This window comes from Asparagus officinalis, chromosome 7, assembly GCF_001876935.1.
Source record: "Asparagus officinalis chromosome 7, Aspof.V1, whole genome shotgun sequence".
Classification (NCBI taxonomy): domain Eukaryota; kingdom Viridiplantae; phylum Streptophyta; class Magnoliopsida; order Asparagales; family Asparagaceae; genus Asparagus; species Asparagus officinalis.
Genome location: NC_033800.1, coordinates 645,820 through 665,776, shown reverse-complemented (window position 1 = coordinate 665,776; position 19,957 = coordinate 645,820). Strand labels below are relative to the sequence as shown.

General features: G+C 40.9%; 1 protein-coding gene across 1 annotated transcript in view; it reads right to left on the bottom strand.

Moving 5' to 3' along the window:
• LOC109850046 (putative serine/threonine-protein kinase) overlaps nucleotides 1–19,713 on the bottom strand; it is a 29,066-nt gene extending 9,353 nt beyond the window's left edge. The window contains exon 1 of the mRNA XM_020419949.1: nucleotides 19,564–19,713. Within this exon, the coding sequence (XP_020275538.1) occupies nucleotides 19,564–19,636 (73 nt within the window). The 5' untranslated portion in view covers nucleotides 19,637–19,713. The remainder of the gene's footprint in view (nucleotides 1–19,563) is intronic.

Below are 19,957 nucleotides of genomic sequence, written 5' to 3'. Positions count from 1 at the left end.
GGATAATGTTTGTGGAAAAATTTTGTAGTAAAAAGACAGTGAAAGAAAATTGACTTGTATTCTCTCAAAATCGATTACAATTTGGATTTTCTAATTACAAAAGAGAGGAGAATGAATTTGATTCTCCCCTTTGTTTAAGTCTGGGTTCTTCACGGTGGCGATGGAGTGCCTCCCTCGAATGCTCGCGTCGAGTTTGCTCTCTGTTGACGATCCGACGTTTTGATTCACTAGAACGATGTCTTCTCCTCACGATTCGACGCTGTGGAGAACTTGCGTGGCAAGTTTAAAACTCTTGATGAGTTGATAACTCTGAACGAGTTTGAAACTCTATGAAAGAGTTGATTTGAACCGAAAGTCGGTTAATATGCCAAGGCCAGAAGAGAGCTCCAGTGGTCGATCTCCAGATCCGAGAATGCTCCCAATATCCTCTCTTTGCTGCTAAGCTCCAAGGTCAATCCGAGCCAAGAAGTTCCCCCATCGCTGCCAAGTCTCAGATCCAAAAAGCCAGCCCGAACTCATTAAGTTTACCCATATTTATAGGGAATTAAGGGGTGTAACCACCCCCCTTAATTTTCTCCATAATGGGGTTGAGAGGGGTGTAACCGCCCCCTTAATCCGCTCCTAAGTGGGGCGGAAATCCCTCAAATCGTGGAGGGAAAACGGTTCCTGCAACCGTTCAGCTCGTGTTTGAACGAGTCAAACGCCCACGTTGGCGTTCAGGACCCTAACTCCGCGTTTTAGAATGGAGACGCGGAGTTGGGTACTCGCTGGGTGTTGAAAAACGCGAGGGCCGCCCGCGTTTGGTTTGCTTAGGATTGGAAACGCGGGGATCGCCTGCGTTTCAAGAATTGAAACGCGGAGATGATTTCCGCGTTTAGAAGGGGCTAGTTGACTTGTAGCTTCTTCTGTAGAGCATTATAAAGACCATTGTTAAATGATCTTCACCTTGGCTGCTCGAAAATACGAGAGTTGTCAGATTGTAACTCCCGATATTGATTGTGAAGACTGTTGAACTAGAGCTTTCATCGGTTGTTGTGAAGGTCGTCAGATTGTAACCTTCATTAATCTACGTGAAAATCTTCAAATTATACCCTTCTGAAAGTCGTCAGATCGTAACTTCCATCATCGGTGTTTGATAGGGGGTCAGCTATCTATTTTGATTTTTTAGACAGCCTACAGCACCCCTCCAAAGTTTTCGAAAGTTCGCGGTTGACTGGGACGAATTTTCGGAATACTTTGGATCTCAACTCTGATCTTGGAGCTGTTGATTCCTTGTCGTAAAGGAGTCGTTCTCTGCACTCGTTTTGAATGCATCTTGGTTGATGAGATTTGCCATGCAGGACCTGTGCGAAGGTATGCATCACAATCCTACTTCTGGAATGCGGAGGATGAACCCTGCATTTTGAACGTAAGACGCGGGTCTCACCCTTGCATGTTGAATTTGGAACACGGGTATGACCTCAGCGTTTGGTTTTTGCATCGCGGGTCTGACCTTAGCGTTTTAACTTAAGACATGGAAGTGACTTTCGTACATTTTTGACTAAGTCTTTGAGACTTATCTTTAGCTCATCTATTTCAAGTCCCGGCTCACATCCATTAAGTTAATGGATCTACGAACATGCATAGGATTTTTAACAAACCCTCAGCCATAAACTGATTTGATAAGCCTTTACCGACTACCGTTTGAGTCGGGCTAGCATGTGAATTATTTGAATCCATTTCACATGTAACGTTGTGCTAAGAGAATGAACCCTCTTAGACTTGATGCTATGATTTTGAATACATAGACTTTGTCATTTTTACGAAAAAAAACTAACCGGCAACGCGTGTTAGGCGTAGGCTTATCTCTAATTAGAAATCGAGATAAAGTCCCCAATGCGTATAAGGCATGAATTTCGGCGTTATTAATAACAACCTGCTACGATGTTGAATACGTAGATTTTTATCTTTTTTACGGTGAAAGACTAACTGGCAACGCGTGTTAGGTGTTGACTTATCCCTACTGAGGATTCGGGATAAATTTCCCCATGCGTGTAAGGCATGGATTTTGGTGTTATTAATAACAACCTGCTACGATGTCGAATACGTAGACTTTTGTCTTTTTTTACGGTGAAAGACTAACCGACAACGCGTGTTAGGCGTTGACTTATCCCTACTTAGGATTCGGGATAAATTTTTCCATGCGTGTAAGGCATAGATTTTGACGTTATTAATAACGACCCGCTACGATATTGAATACGTAGGCTTTGTCATTATTTCTTCCTGTGTTACTTGAAACACTGAAAGAAAGTTGGAAGCGCCAGAGGTGTAATATTAACTTGGCATGAATTTCCATTTAGAGTGAAATTCAGAAATTTTCTTTATTATCAATAGGATAATTCCAGAAAATATTTAATCCGCTAGGAATTTTATAATAAAAACTTGCTATTCTTGTTGAAAAGAGATTAACAAGTTCATTGGGGGATTTGACTGTTAGAGGTGTGATGTTAACCTAACAGTATTTTATGGGCTTATCGCTCTATTGAAGAGAGTCGATAAGTTGGTTTGATCGTCAGAGGTGTGATGTTAACTTGACTAAAATCTATTGAAGAGAGTCGATAAGTTGGTTTGATCGTCAGAGGTGTGATGTTAACTTGACTAAAATTTATGGGCCTATCGCTCTATTAAGGAGAGTCGATAAGTTAATTTTGTCAGAGCTATGATGTTAACGTGACAGGAATGTATTGCGATCGGAGCAACTTCGTGGACTTATCATCCTATTAAAGAGGATTGATAAGTGGGTTGTCAGAGGTATGATGTTAACGTGACAGGAATGTGTTGCGATCGGAGCAACTTTGTGGACTTATCATCCTATTAAAGAGGATTGATAAGTGGGTTATCAGAGGTGTTTGATATTAACGTGACAAGAGAATGTGTACTTGTGACTTGCATAAGATTTTAGGAATTAGCGTCTCGCTGGGGAAACTTGATGGATGAGTTTATCATCAGAAGTGATGAATTTTGATGCTTGTGATTTGAATAAGATTTTGAAGACTTAGTGTCTTGCTGGGGAAGATTACGATTTGCGCAATTTTGAGGACCGATCATCCTATTGGTAAGGATTGATAAGTTGATTGTCAGAGGTGTATGTTGTTAACGTGACAAATTAGGAGTAATGCGAGTTGAATGCATACTCTATGGGGATGATGATCGTCAGAAGTGTAATGTTAAATCGACGATGTGAAAGATTCGTTACTCTTAATCCAATGGATTTCAAGTAACCAACCCCCAGTCTTGATTAAGACTTAACAGGGGAATAAAAAGAGGTAGACAAGACACATCGCCTAGTGGGGTACTATCCATGAAGTCAAAATAGAGGCACATCACCTGGTAGGTCATTATCTGATGAGTTTGACTATCAGAAGTAATTGTTAACGTGATAGTTTTGTGGACCTACCATCCTATTAAAGAGGATTGGCGAATTAATAGACTATTAGAGGTGACTGTTAACGTGATAGTTTTGTGAACCTGCCATCCTATTGAAGAGGATTGACAAGTCGATGGACTATCAGATGTAAATGTTAACGTAATAGTTTTGTGATCCTGCCATCCTATTGAAGAGGATTGACAAGCCGATGGACTATCAGAGGTAAATGTCAACGTGATAGTTTTGTGATCCTGCCATCCTATTGAAGAGGATTGGCAAGTTGAAGGACTATCAGAGGTAAATGTTAACGTGATAGTTTTGAGGATCTGCCATCCTATTGAAGAGGATTGGCAGATTGGGGGACTATCAGAAGTAACCGTTAACGTAATAGTTTTATGGACCTGCCATCCTATTTAAGCGGATTGGCAGATTGATAGACTATCAGAGGTGATCATTAATGTGATAGTTTTGGTAGACTTCGTGGTTGACAGAGGTATTCTATTGAACATGACAACTTAAAAAAAATTATTATTCATAATCCAATGAACTACAGATAAACCAACCCCCAGTCTTGAACAAATGTAGAGGGGAAAAAGGAGCAGACATGGCACATCGCCTGATGAGCCACTATCTAACGAGCTTGACTATCAGAGGTAATTATTAACGTGATAGTTATTAGAGACCCTGGCATCCTACTGAAGAGGATTAGCTTTAGTGGCCGTAGTATCTTCCCCTTCTGACTGAGAAGATTGGGCTGGGTCCGATTGCTCAGGCTGATCCTGCCTACTTTGTTCTTCAGCTTTGATCCTGACAATAATCTTTTGAGCCTGTTCTTCTTGAGAGATTAGTTGTCTCCAAGAACGGCATTCTGCAATTCCTATTCGGACTGGGAGGTCGGTTTGCAAGTTGTGTCGACATGTCTCTACCAGTGTAGACTGTGTCATACCTGACGAACATCACAGAGCCATGTTTCGAAACCTATTGACGAAGGCTTTGACGGATTCCATCTTCTTCTGCTTAGTGACGAGAAGGGTATGGATGGAGACTTCTGTATCCTCTTCAAAGAATCTCGACAGGAAGAGTCTCTCTAGATCCGCCCACTTTTGGATACATCCCGCAGGCAGTTTTCTGAACCATTCAAAGACAACTCCCTTGAGGGTACCAATGAACAATCGAGCCAGTATGGCATCATTTGATATCACATTCTCAGTCTGTGACTTGAAATGATAGATATGTTGGTTCGGTGATCCCGTGCCGTCAAAAGTTTGTAGCGACGGGACCTCAAATTTTGGAGGATAAGGGGCTGCATCCTATTCGACAGGATAGGGCCTGACAACTCCCTCATCTTGGAGCTCGCTTCTGTTAGCAATGACATTGAGACGGGCTTCCAATTCTTCCATTTTGACAGACTGGAGATTCTGCTCGTTTTCGGTGTATTTTGCTTCATCAGAGGAAGATTTCGGGTTGTGGGCTTCTTGATCAGAAGCAGCACCATCAACCACTTTTCCCTTTCTTTGCTTGTGTAAGGTCGGGATGAAGACGTTTTTTCTCCTGGAAGATTCTTGCCTAGGTGGCGAATCTATCTCCTGAGATTTGGCCTTGTCTATGACGATTTGAGTCAACAGGGCCATGAGTTCATTGATGGCCTCCTGCTGAGATTTGAGCATTGCCTCCTGCTCGTCAAGTCTCTTCGCGAGATCTTCATGATTTTCCGTCATATAAGCGGAGCTCTCATGTTCAACAAAAGAGCTTGATGATTGGGACTCTGCAATGGCTGAGTGTTCATCATCGGAATTAGTTCCTCTGGCTAACCTCCGATAGTTGACAGGGGGAATGACTCCCGTTCGTGTCCGAGTGTGTTGGAAGATTCCTTCAAACTCGTTAGCGATTTTTCTGACGATCGGTGAACGACTTGTCTCAGAGTCGTCGGAGCTAGGACCGGAGGCATTCCCTCTACCGATCACATTGATAGTGACCTCAGGATACTCGGTCTCTGGAGACTTCTTCCTGTGAGAACGTCGTCGTTGGTTGGGCAAAACAACGTTCGTAAATTGGTCGAACACCAACAGTTTGGCCGCATATGAGCATCTTTGACATCCTGAGAGGACCGTAGGAATCAGTCGTTCACATTAGAATGAACGAATGACTTGTTGCATAGGTCTTTCTCTCAATATGAACTCTCTTAAATCTGTTGTAAAGATTCGATGAGAATTACTCACTGATCGTGAGGTTTGAACTGGAACCCCCAGTCTATGATTGGACAGGACTGGCTCTTGGTGGACATGAATCTGGTTTAGATGCCTTGGATCAATGAACTTCTTATATCTGCCTCTCAATCTAATCGCACTACGCAGAGTATTCGAGGGTCTCGGGGGTTCCGCGGTGTTGCTGTGTCTTTGTTTGCGGACGCCGTGCGTGGCGGCCAGACGGGTGTCGCCGGGGGGGGGGGGGGGATGGAATACGCCCTGGCGGGGTTCGGAGCAGCGCCCCGAAGCTCCACGGTATACCAGGCTCGGTATTGGATTTGGTACTTGGGACGCGAAGGTCGCGTTTGGCACTTGAAACGCGAGGTCCGCATTTTGGTTTGGCAACGCAAGGGTCACGTTCTTCAGTGTCGACGCGAAGGTCGCGTTTTGACTGGGAAACGCGAAGCTGAAGTTCGCTTTTAACGTAGACTTGAGGTCCGCGTTTTGGCTGTAAAACACGCCATTGAGGGCTGCGTTCAGTCTGGTTCTCGCGAAGCTCATGTTTGGGCTCATAAATATGAGGCTTGCGTTCTAAAGTAGAAACGCGGAGCTCAGGGTCGCGTTTAAACTTACGAACGCGAAGTTCGCGTTGGTTGGAGGATCGACTTTCTCAGAGTTGTGCTCGTCGCTGAGACCTTCTTCTTCGACGAGCAGCGTTCTTCTTGGCCTGTTTTAAGGCTTTTGCAGGGGCATCATCGACGTTGATTGGATCTATCTCCGTCGTAGGCCTTTTACCACCCATGACACGTCGTGCTGACGCGGGTGTGGAGTTTTCAACTCGTTGAACGATTTTGGCAGAGGCAGAGCCCAATCCTTCAGAGGAAGGGCTGTTTGATGAATTTTGGCCAAATGAGAGGACTTTCTTCGGCACTCCAGCAACAGTTGGAGATTTAGGTTCATCGTCGCTCGTTAACACTGAACCGGTTGTGGAGAACTATAGGCAATTTTTGATGCCTACACATAGCACTCCTCAACAATCTGTGCACGGTATAACCAATAATATATCCCAGCACCAAACAATGCCAAAGTCTAGCCATAGAAGTAGTCAGCGCCCTATCAGCTACCGTGCTCCCAAGCAGATAATACAAGTTACTCTTGTGGATCTTGCGCATAACCTTGGGGCTAAGGGATCCGGAGGAGATAGCCTCCTCAAACTTGGCTTGATTAAACTCTACCACGAGAGTTTCGACGATTGTTACAGTGAGATGAACATCGAATTACGCCACAACTTCTTCATCAGAGAAGCTTGTCCCCAGCAGAGTCGCCAACTTTTATTTGTGAAAAAATTTTGTAGTAAAAAGACAGTGAAAGAAAATTAACTTGTATTCTCTCAAAATCGATTACAATTTGGATTTCCTGATTACAAAAAAGAGGAGAATGAATTTGATTCTTCCCTTTGTTTAAGTCTGAGTTCTTCACGGTGGCGATGGAGTGCCTCCCTCGAATGATCGCGTCGAGTTTGCTCTCTGTTGACGATTCGACGTTTTGATTCACTAGAACGATGTCTTCTCCTCACGATTCGACGCTGTGAAGAACTTGCGTGGCAAGTTTAAAACTCTTGATGAGTTGATAACTCTGAACGAGTTTGAAACTCTATGAAAGAGTTGATTTGAATCGAAAGTCGGTTAATATGCCAAGGCCAGAAGAGAGCTCCGGTGGTCGATCTCCAAATCCGAGAATGCTCCTAATATCCTCTCTTTGCTGCCAAGCTCCAAGGTCAATCCGAGCCAAGAAGTTCCCCCCTCGCTGCCAAGTCTCAGATCCAAAAAGCCAGCCCGAACTCAATTGAGTTTACCCATATTTATAGGGAATTAAGAGGTGTAACCGCCCCACTTAATTCTCTCCATAATGGGGTTGAGAGGGGTGTAACCGCCCCCTTAATCCGCTCCTAAGTGGGGCGGAAATCCCTCAAATCGTGGAGGGAAAACGGTTCCTACAACCGTTCAGCTCGTGTTTGAACGAGTCAAACGCCCACGTTAGCGTTCAGGACCCTAACTCCGCGTTTTAGAATGGAGACGCGGAGTTGGGTACTCGCTGGGTGTTGAAAAACACGAGGGCTGCCCGCGTTTGGTTTGCTTAGGATTGGAAACGCGGGGATCGCCTGTGTTTCAAGAATTGAAACGCGGAGATGACTTTCGCGTTTAGAAGGGGCTAGTTGACTTGTAGCTTCTTCTGTAGAGCATTGTAAAAACCATTGTTGAATGATCTTCACCTTGGCTGCTCGAAAATACGAGTTGTCAGATTATCTCCCGATATTGATTGTGAAGACTGTTGAACTAGAGCTTTCATCGGTTGTTGTGAAGGTCGTCAGATTGTAACCTTCATTAATCTACGTGAAAGTCTTCAAATTATAGCCTTCTGTAAGTCGTCAGATCGTAACCGTCTTCCTAATTTTTTAGTTTTTAATTAAAATTAATGATAGTAAATGCCAATGTTATAGAAAACTTAGGCGCAGTACTGACACCTAGGCGGATTTTTTAAGTGATTGTAGAGGATGTTTTGTTCAAGGTCAGGAGAGGAAGAGGAGGCATTCATAGTTAAAGAGTTTGAAGGAAGTTGGAGGTTGTGGAGGCTGTAATGGAGGAAATCATGATCAATGCCTAAATGTTGCAGTCCATGTAGGTAGACCGCTCCCCTAAGCCCTCCCAAAATATAGGTGAGAAGCCTAGGTATCACCTAGATGCCAGCTAGGTAGGCGGCCAAGGTACCACGTAGGCCTAGGCATATGCCTAGGCGGGCTAGACAAAGTTTTTTTTTAAAACATTGCATATTATAATTATCCTTACAAATAATCTTGCTTAACACAAAGCAGTGACATGGTGCATTATCCTTTCCGAAAAAAGGAAAAGGAAAATGTTGATGTTAATGATCACACAGTCAATAAAAATGGTTGGATGAGAGTGAGATTGATGAAGGGTCGCTTCCTTCCTCGAATATCCAATTTTAGAGGAATATCCAGTTCTGAGTTGAGTGACTGAAGCCTACACAAGTAGAAACTCGTGAGAGGACATGGACTAGTTCCCCCGTCGTCAAGGTTTTAAATATCAGTTATCGGAGATTTATCGAACGGCCAAAATACTTATCGGATAGCGAAAATCGGGGATACATCGGGGATAAGTAGTATTTATCGGAGTGATATATTGGATGATGTGTATATATAATATAACAATTAAAAAATGTAATCTAATCATGTTTAATGAAATATAAACATACCAAAATGTAAATCATCATGTTTAGAATCATTAACCAATTGCAGAAAGCGAAACTTGCATCATAGCCTTGAAAAAATATAATGTTAGTCAAAATGGGCCGATAATCCCAATAATCCCGATAAAAAAGTCTTACTTATCGGCCGATAAGTGCCGATAACGGCGATAAATCGCTGATAAACCTAGAAAAATGATAACCGATTAAAAATCTAATTTATCCTAACGGAGAGCTCCCAAATCCGATAACTCGGCCGATAATATCTATTATCGGTCGATATTTAAAACAGTGCCCGTCGTTCCTCTGACGATCAAGTCAGTTGGTAAATTTAAGTGGGAAAAGTGAAGAACTGTGAAAGTTCTTGTGGGTGCGGGATAATTAGCAGATATTGCTTACAAGTCTTTTTTTGGAAAAAGATCAAAGTCCCCTTCTATTAGAATAGTACCTCTTATATATACTGATGGTATAAGGGTAGAATTGTCACTTCGGCTGAGCATAGCATAGCGGTGAAGAAGTATGGACTGACGATTACGTCAACACTTACTTTACAGGTGTCGGCTGGCGACTGGGGGAGAGATCACTTCCGTATTAAATAAGACGTGATCTGTGGCATGGCGGTGCTGACGTGGCCTGATGAGTCATGAAGACTATTGAGGCTAGAGGTATGATGCGCCTGCCAAATATTAAATGTGATGCTGACACGTTGGTTAGTGAGAGAGGCTCAAGGCTGAGACCGTCCTCTAACTTCGCCGAGAAGTAACGCCTTTCGAGTCGTCCTCGTGAGGCGTCAAATAATTAGTCGAGCGGGCTTGTTGCGAGTCGTCTTCGACAAGAGGGTCGACAAGTTCCGCCATTCGAGTCAACATGAAGGAATGTCGACTCGACGAGTCGATTAAGTTGGAATCCTTATTGGTCTTTGACCGTCAATTTAATTGGGGCATTGCATGCAGAAGTACATATGTCCGTTGCTGACAAAAGTTACACTTTGGTGATTGAAAACACCATAATAGTTGGCCCATTTCACTTAGAGTGTGTCAGAGCGGAAGGACTTCACCAGGGAGAGGTCCACCAGGGAGGAAGCAGAGAAGAGAGTCGCTGCCTTGGAAGCTGAGCTGAGCTGCAATGAGGCCAGCTAGCGCCAGGAGCAGGATGAAAAGGAAAAGCTCCTGAAGGGGTTCAGAACCCATGGCGTCAAGCGGGTGGCTTCCATTGAGAAGCTCCAATGAGAGGTAGCCCGGCTGAAGAATGAGGTTGGCCGTTTGCGGCAAGGACTCTCCGAGCGTCACGATCGCCTCGCTTCTTTGGAAGGAGAGGTCGAGTCCGAGAGGCGCATCAAGGCAACGACCGAGGAAGAGGCTCGATTGGGTCATCTCTCGGTCGAGCAACTGAGGTGTGACCTTGAGAAGGAGCGCTCGTCTTACCAAACGTTTGTCGCGGCAGTTAAGAACCTGGAGGAGCGGCTCACTCGCCTGGACTCAGAGCAGTATAGGGTAAAAGTGGTTGATGACTAGCGCTAAGGTCCCTTAGGTAAAACTGAGGTGGTCTTGGCTTGCAAATCTGCTGTCGACTAACCGGCTTTGCTGCTCCCTCCCAGCTCTAGTCCCGCACTTGACCGTCTTTACCCTCCCCGAGTCTCTTGCTGACTCGACCTCCTTAAGGAGATTGAGGTGAGTGTAGGGGGTTAGAATTGGCGTTGGACGACGGCGACGAGTCAGGCGATGACCCTGGAGAAAACCCTCTTGCTTCCTCTTCTGCTGCTCCTGCCCCAGAAGCCCCCGCCCAGGACCTCCTAAGCCCTACTCCCGGATCTGGCCGAGAGATCTGATGGCTTGTATATTTATTTTTTGCTTCTTTTTGTAAATATCAATATGCCTTTTGTAAATATTGACATGGATATTGTAATGAACTTTGTAATAAAGTGTGGTTTGGAATAAAGATTTGGACTTTACTCTCATTCTGGAGTTTGCCTTCACTTGTTCCTCGTTGCTTTGGTTGTTTGCAATTCTAATTTTGTTGAGAGAACAAGTGCGGACTGTTATGAGTCGGCCGTGTTGGGACAACCTGAGTGTTGAAGGGTCGAGACAACTGACTCATTTTACGCCTTATATTGGCGAGATGTCTGGGTCTTTTGTCGACGAAGACTTGCAAGTTGTAGTGCTTAGGTCTTTTCGTCGAAAACGACCGAACGGTTGCACTCCATACCTTAGGTTTACTCGTGATGATATCAAGGTCTTAGGGTGCGTGCCTTGGACTTAATAAGGATGCCAATGTCTTTTCAGTAAAGTGTCAACCCTGAGGTTGGATGCCCACGACTTACGTAGACGCCTTGGTCTTTTCGATAAAATGACAAACTTGAGATTGGGTGCCCAGGACGAAACTAGATCTTTTCGACAAAATGACAACCCTGAGGTTGGGTGTCCAGGACGAAAGTGGGTCTTTTGGCCTAGCCATAATGGTCGAGTGACAAATATGGGAGTCGACCAAATGGCGAGTGTGCCTTGGGTTTATCCTGAGAAGACACCAATGGCTTAGAATTCCAACATAGATTTGGCACTACGGGAGTGTGAAACAGGAGTCAGTTTCAAATAAGATTTTCATTAATAATAAATGAAACTTGTGTACAAAGTTATTGAAAATATCTCAAGTGCTCAACATTCCACGAATGTTGTAGGACTCTCCCGTCTCGGGCCCTTGGTGCTTGTGCTTGTGCCTTCAGTGCTTGTGCCGCACAAAGGCCAGCAAGAAGAGCCTCATATTCGGCTTTATAGTTTGAGGGCAAGAAGTCAAAAGAAATGGAGTGCTCATGCGTTAACCCATCAGGGCTGAGCAGGACCACTCCCGTTCCGCTGACGGTATCTCCAGAGGACCCATCCACCTTCAACAACCACTATGAGGTGAATTCGAGTGAACCATGTTCTAGAGTGCAACGGATCTATGCAGCAGATGCTTGGTTGACTCAATCAGGAATTCGCTGAATTAACGCTAAAGGTGCGTCCGGCTCGTCGTCTGGCGAGGTCGACTCAATCAGGAAGTCGGCCAATGCTTGAGCTTTGATTCTCGTCTGGCGGGGTCGACTCAGCAACCAATATGAGGTGATTTCGCTAAATTGACGACAAAGATAAGTCCGGCTCGTCGTCTGGAAAGGTTGACTCAATCAGGAAGTCGGCCAAGGCTTGAGCTTTGATTGTCATCCTAGGTTTGAATTGTACATCATGTTCGCTGAGTTTGACTACCCAGGCGACCATTCTCCCCGTGGTTGTGAGCTACCCGACGCTTTCTTCAGAGGTAGACTTGTCCGCACAATTATGGCATGGGCCTGGAAGTAAAGGCGGAGTCTCCTCGCAGTGATGATGAGGGCTATGGTTTTAAATGTCGGCCGACAAGTCAGATCAAAGGCTAGAGCGACACGAATATGACCATTTCAGGTTGGATATCATTTTTTAGGTCCATGTCGGGGAATATTGCGTACATATTAGCCAATTTTTAAATTTGAAAAATCGAAAATCGACCGATTTTTTATTTTTTATTTTTATTTTTTATTTTTTGAGTTAATAAGTATTGGGGTTTGGGTTTAGTACTCAAAAGTAACCTGATTAATTCTTTTTTAACCTTTTGTTCCCATAGTAACCTGATAGCATATAATACAGATTGGTGCAAAGAAAAAAATATTGCTCTCTTTTCCGTCACGATCTCTTGTTTGTCTTCATCTCTACAAATTGAAATTGAAAATACATCAAAGCGTAATGTAAACAATAAATTTGAACCGTAACTTGAAATCAATTCAAAGTCTAACACTTTATGTTAATTTTATACAAGGCATTTTACTTTATGTTAATTTTATGCAAGGCACTTTGAAAGTTCTAGTTTGACAATGTGTATTTTATTTATTTATTGGCATAATATTCTAATGTTTCCCTTCAAAAAATAAAAAATGACTCGTGTCTTAATGATGAATACTCAACTCAAGTAGGATAAGTTATAACAAGACAAGTGCATTCCATTTTGGTGACCAAAATTGAGTAGAAATCCATCGGAAATGGTTCGCTATCCGACATGAATTTTGGTTGCCCGACATGAATCCGATATACAGCATTTAAAACCTTAATGAGGGCGAAGGAAACTTTCTCCATGAGGGGGTTGGAGAGGCACGGAGATGAGGGAAAGTCTTAAGAGGTTTCTTCCCTAGTGTGGTCCCCAAGGTGATCAGGGCCAGGATTCTCGCCGTTGATTTCTTGATGAGAGAGAAGACGTCGGTGAGACTCTCCGGGGCGAGTCGACCGATGAGGTGGTGGGGTCGCGTACTCAACGCGATCCCTCAACTGCTTGGCAGCAGCACGAGGACTCCGAGGCGGGACTACTTACTGCGCTCTAAAAAGAGGGTGAGTCTCCGACCGTAGGTTTCCAGAAGGCCGAGAAATAGCTGAGGTATCTTGTTGCGGTTGTGGAAGCCGGCTAAGGAGCTCACTAGTGAAAGTAGAGAATTGCTATTGGAGAGATTGAGAAATCATGTGAGTTGTTTCTTCAAGCTGAGCTAGAGTAACGTAGCTCTAGTGTGGTTCTACAGGGTGAAACTGATCAGCCCTATCATCAGAACCAGACATGTTTTCTCGAAAAAGCAAGTAGCCCCACGATGGGCGTCAAATTGTTGATGTTAATGATCACACAGTCAATAAAAATGGTTGGATGGATGTGAGATTGATAAGGGGCCGCTTCATTCCCTGAATATCCAGTTCTGAGTTGAGTGGCTGAAGCCTGTACAAGTAGAAACTCAAGAAATGACGAGTGATTCCCACGTCATTCCTCTGACGATCAAGTCAACTGGTGAATGAGTGGAGAAAGTGAAGAATTGTGAGAATTCTTGTGGGTGCGATATAATTAGCATATATTGTTTAAGAGTCTTTTTTCTGAAGAAATATCAAAGTCCCCTTCTGTTAGAATAGTACCTCTTATTTATACTGATGATATAAAGGGAGAATTGTCACTTCGGCTGAGCACAACATGGCGGTGAAGAAGTATAGGCTGGTAGCTGCGTCAGCACTTTACAAATGTCGGCTAATGACTAGGGAAGAGATGACTTCCGCACTAAATGAGACGTGATCTGTGACATGACAATGCTGACGTGGTCTGATGAGTCATGAAGACTATCGAGGTTAAATGTATGATCTGTTTGCCAAACATTAAATGCGATGCCGACACGTTGGTCAGTGGGAGAGGCTCGAGGCTGAGGCTGTCTATCTTCGTCGAGAAGTTATGCCTTTCGAGTCGTCCTCGTGAGGCGTCGAATAATTAGTCGAGTGGGCTCGTTGCGAGTCGTCTTCGACAAGAGGGCCGACAAGTTCCGCCATTCGAGTCGATGAAAGAATGTCGACTCGGCGAGTCAGCTAAGTTGGAATCCTTGTTGGTTTTTGGCCGTTAATTTGATTAGGACATTACATGCAAAAGTACACATGTATGTTGATGGCAAATGATTGTACTTTGGTGATTGAAAACAAAATTTCTCCATGTTCCTTGGACCTTGACTAAAGAACCAGATGGCCAAGTAGATACTCTTGGCTTCGATTGCTGAGCATCCAAACTCATCATGGAAGACCATCTCATACATAGAATCCTAGTAGAATGATCAAAAATTGAGTATTTCTATAATTATATGTGATTGAAGAAAAAGGTCTATGAAATTGAATGAGAAGTTTTGTAAGGCGGCAATCTGGCTAATCCCTCCTTGATATATAAAGCGAAATTGATGGAATTTCCAAAGGAAGAGAAAATTGACATATGTCATATTATAAAGACACCAAAAGTTGACATGTGTCATATTATAAGTATCCACATCTCTTTTTATCCTACTAAAAGGTGACATGTGCACATCTAATCTTATATTCACGTAAAATTCCCATCAAATTAAAGCTATCCATAATTAAAAATTTAAATAATCATATATTTTATAATCTTTATCAGATTAGAAATATATATAATTAAAAAAATCTCATATTTAGATATTTAAATATAGAAATTAAAGAAAAAACTCATGTAAAGAGCCTCTGTACACAAAATCATGGATTAATTTTAGGAACCCCCTCAACTATTTTAATTTGACTAAACCTCCCCCAAGTTTTGAGCATATTACAGATAACCTTTCTGAACTATGAAGATTTGAGATAACCCCTTGAAGTTTCCTCACTTCACCACCCCACCCCACCCTCCCACCCCAATTTCGAAAATATGGGGTGCATCTCAAAAAAACCCAATTAGCTATTTTAATTTGAGACCCCTCAAGTTTGAGCATAATGTAGATAACCCCTCTCTAGTTTAAAATTTTGAGAAACCCCCGATGAACTATTCTCACTTTACGCCCTAAAAGCTAATATTGTTAGGTCTAGTGTGTCACGTGTCACATGACAGGTAGGTGATTGAAAAACTATCAAAATACCCGTCAATCATAAACAACTACTCTGATTTTTTAGGATAAGAAAAAGAAAGGGTATTTCAGTTATTTTACCGGTTAGGGGTTTCCTTGTAATTGAATGGGTTTATTTTTAAAAGGGTATTTCAGTTATTTTACGTCTTGAAATGACATCAAGGGGGTTTGGGAAAAAAAGTGTGAAAGATTAGGAGGGTTTTGTGAGACACCCCATAATTGAGGGCGTTTTCTCTAATTTTTTAAGTTGAGTAGGATTATCTATAATATGTCAAAACTTAGGGTGGTTTTCTTAAATTAAAATAGTTAAGAGGGATTTTCTAAGACATTCACCATAATTGAGGGGGGTTCCTCCAAAATTAACAGTAAAGTCATGTATGCAAAATTATACCTGTCAAATTATATTTAAAGTTGATGAATCAGTCTTGCTCCTAATATACTATTGATGAATTTGCCAATTTTTTTTTGTTATTTATTGATTTGATACTGTCTTTACTGATTTTTATAAAGAGTGGTTTTTGGTTCATGCGCGTCTCTTTAAAATGTAAATAGAAAACAAGACACCATAAAAATATATATAATATGTAAAGATTTATAAAAGTAAAAACTTGCCTATTTAAAAAAATACCTGCAATCGCCAAAAAACAAATTATTTACACAAATTACACAAGATAGTATTTGCTTTTTCTGATATTTTCTAATAATCATATTGAAATTCTAATGGTTTTGAAGATTATTCTATGTATAAATATTTTGATTCTTAAGATATTTGATAAATATTTTAAAACCACATATACTTTTTTAATTAAGTTGAAATTCTAATGTAAGCATCACAAGATTGAGGTTCAAGCATGAGACTTTATTTAAATCAAATCATTATGTGAAGATCTTATATCTCCTTTATCTGTGACGTTTTATTTGATTGCTGCATGTTGCATGGTTTGGCTTAATACTTTCTAGTTCATACCAAAATTTAGAAGTTTTCATAATGAAATGTCAATGTAAGATGACCTTGCCACCTAGCAAAATCCCAGTAGTTCCTACATCGAAGAGATATTTTTCATGTTGTGATCACATGGAGCGTCGATTTTATTATAGCATTTTTATTTTTTAAATATTATAGAGATATTACAAAGGAGATTTTGATGGTTAAACTATTTAATTTTAAATTTAAAATTTTGAATAAAAAATATCCACACGCTCATTCAGCAAGCTGACTTTTTTCTCTTTTTATCTTAAAATATTATAAATAAATAGGAATATTGTAAAGGAGAGGCCCGATGGTTAAACTATCTAACTCTGGATTTTAAATTTTGAAATAAGTCATCCACCCCCTTATTTTGAATTTCTATTAAGTTTCAAACTATTTGAAAAGACTGTCCAATTCAAATTATCTAATTTTCAATAATCCATTTGCTATAAGCAATGTTTTAAAAATAGGCCGATTTTATCGATTATCGCTGATATATAGGGTTTGGGTCATGGCCGATATAATTTCTGCAAAAATTTATCGCATATCATTTTTGACCAATTTGTCTCGATGTATCCCTGTAAATCCGATAAATAGACCAATTTCTCCTGGGTTAAAGATCACCCGATTTTTACGATTTGCATTTCAAATAAATCAGTTTGGGTTTGAAGGCAAAAACCCTCCTTTTGCATACTTGATACGCATCCACTAAACAAAAGTCATGGCTGTCATGCTATCCCATTCTATTTCACATCTGCTCATCATTTAACTTTAATTCTCTCTTCCTCCACTATTCTTTCCCCTAAATCACTTGCAAATTTCTCATTCAAAGACCTCTATGGCTCTATCGATTACCTCTCTCGAAAACCTTCTCTTGATATTTCAGTAAATGTGCTTAAATTACATTTAGGATTATATTATATATGCTCACCATCCAACATAACACTCCAATTTTTACTACTTTTCCCCGATATTTCCCGATAACCGGGATCCGAGATGAATTTTGGCTATCTGATATATTTTCGATAACCGATATTTAAATCATTAGCTATAACTCATTGGTATAAAGTCATTTGTATGCTCATATCCATAGAAAATGGAGTATATATAAGAAATAAAAATGTGAATTAGCAGTTCAAAAAATCTTATTTAATTCAATTTAAAGTACATATATATGACTAAAGAAGAAAACTCTAGAGACAAAATATCATATATAAAAAATATCAGACTTCTATCATTCCAAGCTAATGGTACGAGTTTAGTTTCCGCAAGCCGATCCATGTTACTTATTCTACATGTAAGATTCACCCATGTGAGGTACTTGTATCATAATAATATGCAATTAAGAATTAAAAAAAGTAGAAATAAGTGACTTAGACAAGAATGTTGACATGTGACAATGATTAGCAAAAAATAAGTGTAGGTATGAGAAGTTAGGTAAAAAGATGGTTTGAAGTGAACGGAGACCAATTTATGTAGCCGTTAGAAGGGGTAAGATAGTTGGTAGTGGAATGACAAGGATAGGTGGAAGATCTAAAAGAACTTGGTGAGACAATAAAAGAGGACAAGGTTGCAGTTAATTCAACCAAAAAGATGGCACTAACAGATTGAGTGAAGAATAATATTGTGGTTGACTGCAAACGTTTGTGAGGAAAATCACATTGCTATAATTGATTTATAGCTTCCACCTTCTCCTTGAATATTGGAGAAAATTCCTTCCTTGAAGGCAAGAAGTATAATACGAAGGTACATTCCCTTCATCGCAATGGAAAGCAATTTTTCACTATCTTCATACCTTTAGCATCATATACAAGATTTTGATGTTACTTGTCCAGAAATTTACAGAAAATAGACTAATGGCTAATAAAAGAAGGAAACAGGACAAGGGCAAATGAAACTTTTTGTTGTACAAAAAAGAGGAGGCTAAATGTTTGGAAAGGAAAAAAAAAGCACCAAGCAAACATGACATGGACAAATAGAACATTAAAAGGAGCTACAATATAAAGATAACTCAAATAGTACTCAACCATAAGTAGGCGTGCTAGAATAATTGCAAACTCAAACCAAAACATGTAGATGCATGACGATAGTCGGTTTCTTGTGAAATTTTTATGTGGATTCAGCTGAAATCTGACAAACTAAAGAGTGAGATTGGTCCTTAGATGATTACACAAATGAACATGGACACGAGATGTCACAGACTGCATCACTCAACTTGTTGGTTGACTATTACCAGAGTTCAAGATGCGAGATGAATATTAAGTATCTTAGACTAGCAATATAGGCAGCCTAAGGCTCTGACTAGGACTTGACATCTGCCTTTCTCCATTTGTATTCTGGTTTTAGTTTTTCCTCAGTTTGAGATCCTAGCTCAGACTTCGTCAAAGATGATTCATGTCTTTTGAAATAACAGAGAAGACTCAGGTGAATCTAAGGCATATCGTATCTTCAGTAAAAGATATGTGTTTTAGGATGGTAGTGATCATTAAATCTCCTAAATGAATAGTAGATTTCAGGTTGTAGTAGCAACTCAAATTATATGCAGCATAGGCACTTGTCTTGTGAACTTGTACCCTTGTGAACACAGTTAGGACACTTTTCAAACCTGTTGTTAGTGCTATAATCAATTTTCTAAATTCAGGAAGTTCCTTGGAGTCTTGGACACGTGTGTTCCACTTATCTTGAAGATTATTTTTCACATCAAACATTTGCGACATTATTTATTTCTGATGCACACATAAAAGCAAGAGCCAATGAAACAAATGCGCTCAACTAAAACCCAACTTCATCTAGAAATAAAACCTAACTATCTAAAGAAACTCTTAACTGAACGATAAGGATTAGCTCAATAAAGATCATCTAAATTATAAGGTGGTCCCAACTTCTAACCTTCATCCACATGTCATTATAATAAGCATTACTATGTTCTTCATACTTGCATGGAGGAGGTCTTGTCAAACATAGATTTAGGAACCTAAGATTGGGCAAAGGCACAGTCATGTGGATTGACAAGATGAGAGTTGAACTGAACATTAGGAATCTAAGAATTTCCACAAGAAACTAAAAGAACACATGCCTAGGGGGAAAGAATGCCAACTGCAAGGGTCCAAAAATAAATAAAAGGGCAGCCCTACAGTAGTGATGCCGATTGCGGTTAAAGGTTGGGATAGCTGTTGAGTGAAGGTTTGTTGTTTGATTATCCAAATAAACAACAATGGAGCACTTGTTCACCAACATGACAAGGGTTAGAAAAGGTAACGGGAATGACCCCTTTCGTGGAATGGAAAAGAAAAGAAAGCAATTAAATCGGAACCCATACCTACACCACCCTTGCCATCATTTCTTTTGGTGGTTGATTTTGGGGAATGGAAGCAGCAAAGCCTGGTTCCCATCGTTCGAAACTATGCTCACATTTCCCGCTTGTACCAAAATTTATAATCTTCTGGAAGAGAAAAGATAAATGAGAAAAATCAAATAGCTTTTTTCTTTTTGCCCAGCAGCTTAAGAATAAAAATTTGTGGGAATAAAAGAGGGGGAGGGAAATGCAGTGAAAAATCTAGCAGTGAAGGATTAAATAGTGATGAAGAGGTGATTTATTTATATAAAAAGACGGAAGAAGTCTAAAACCTCAAGAAATCAAAAGAGGGAGAAATTACGAAAGTAGACCAATCAAAAGAGGGAAAATTTAGAAAGCCTAAAACCCTAAAATCCTA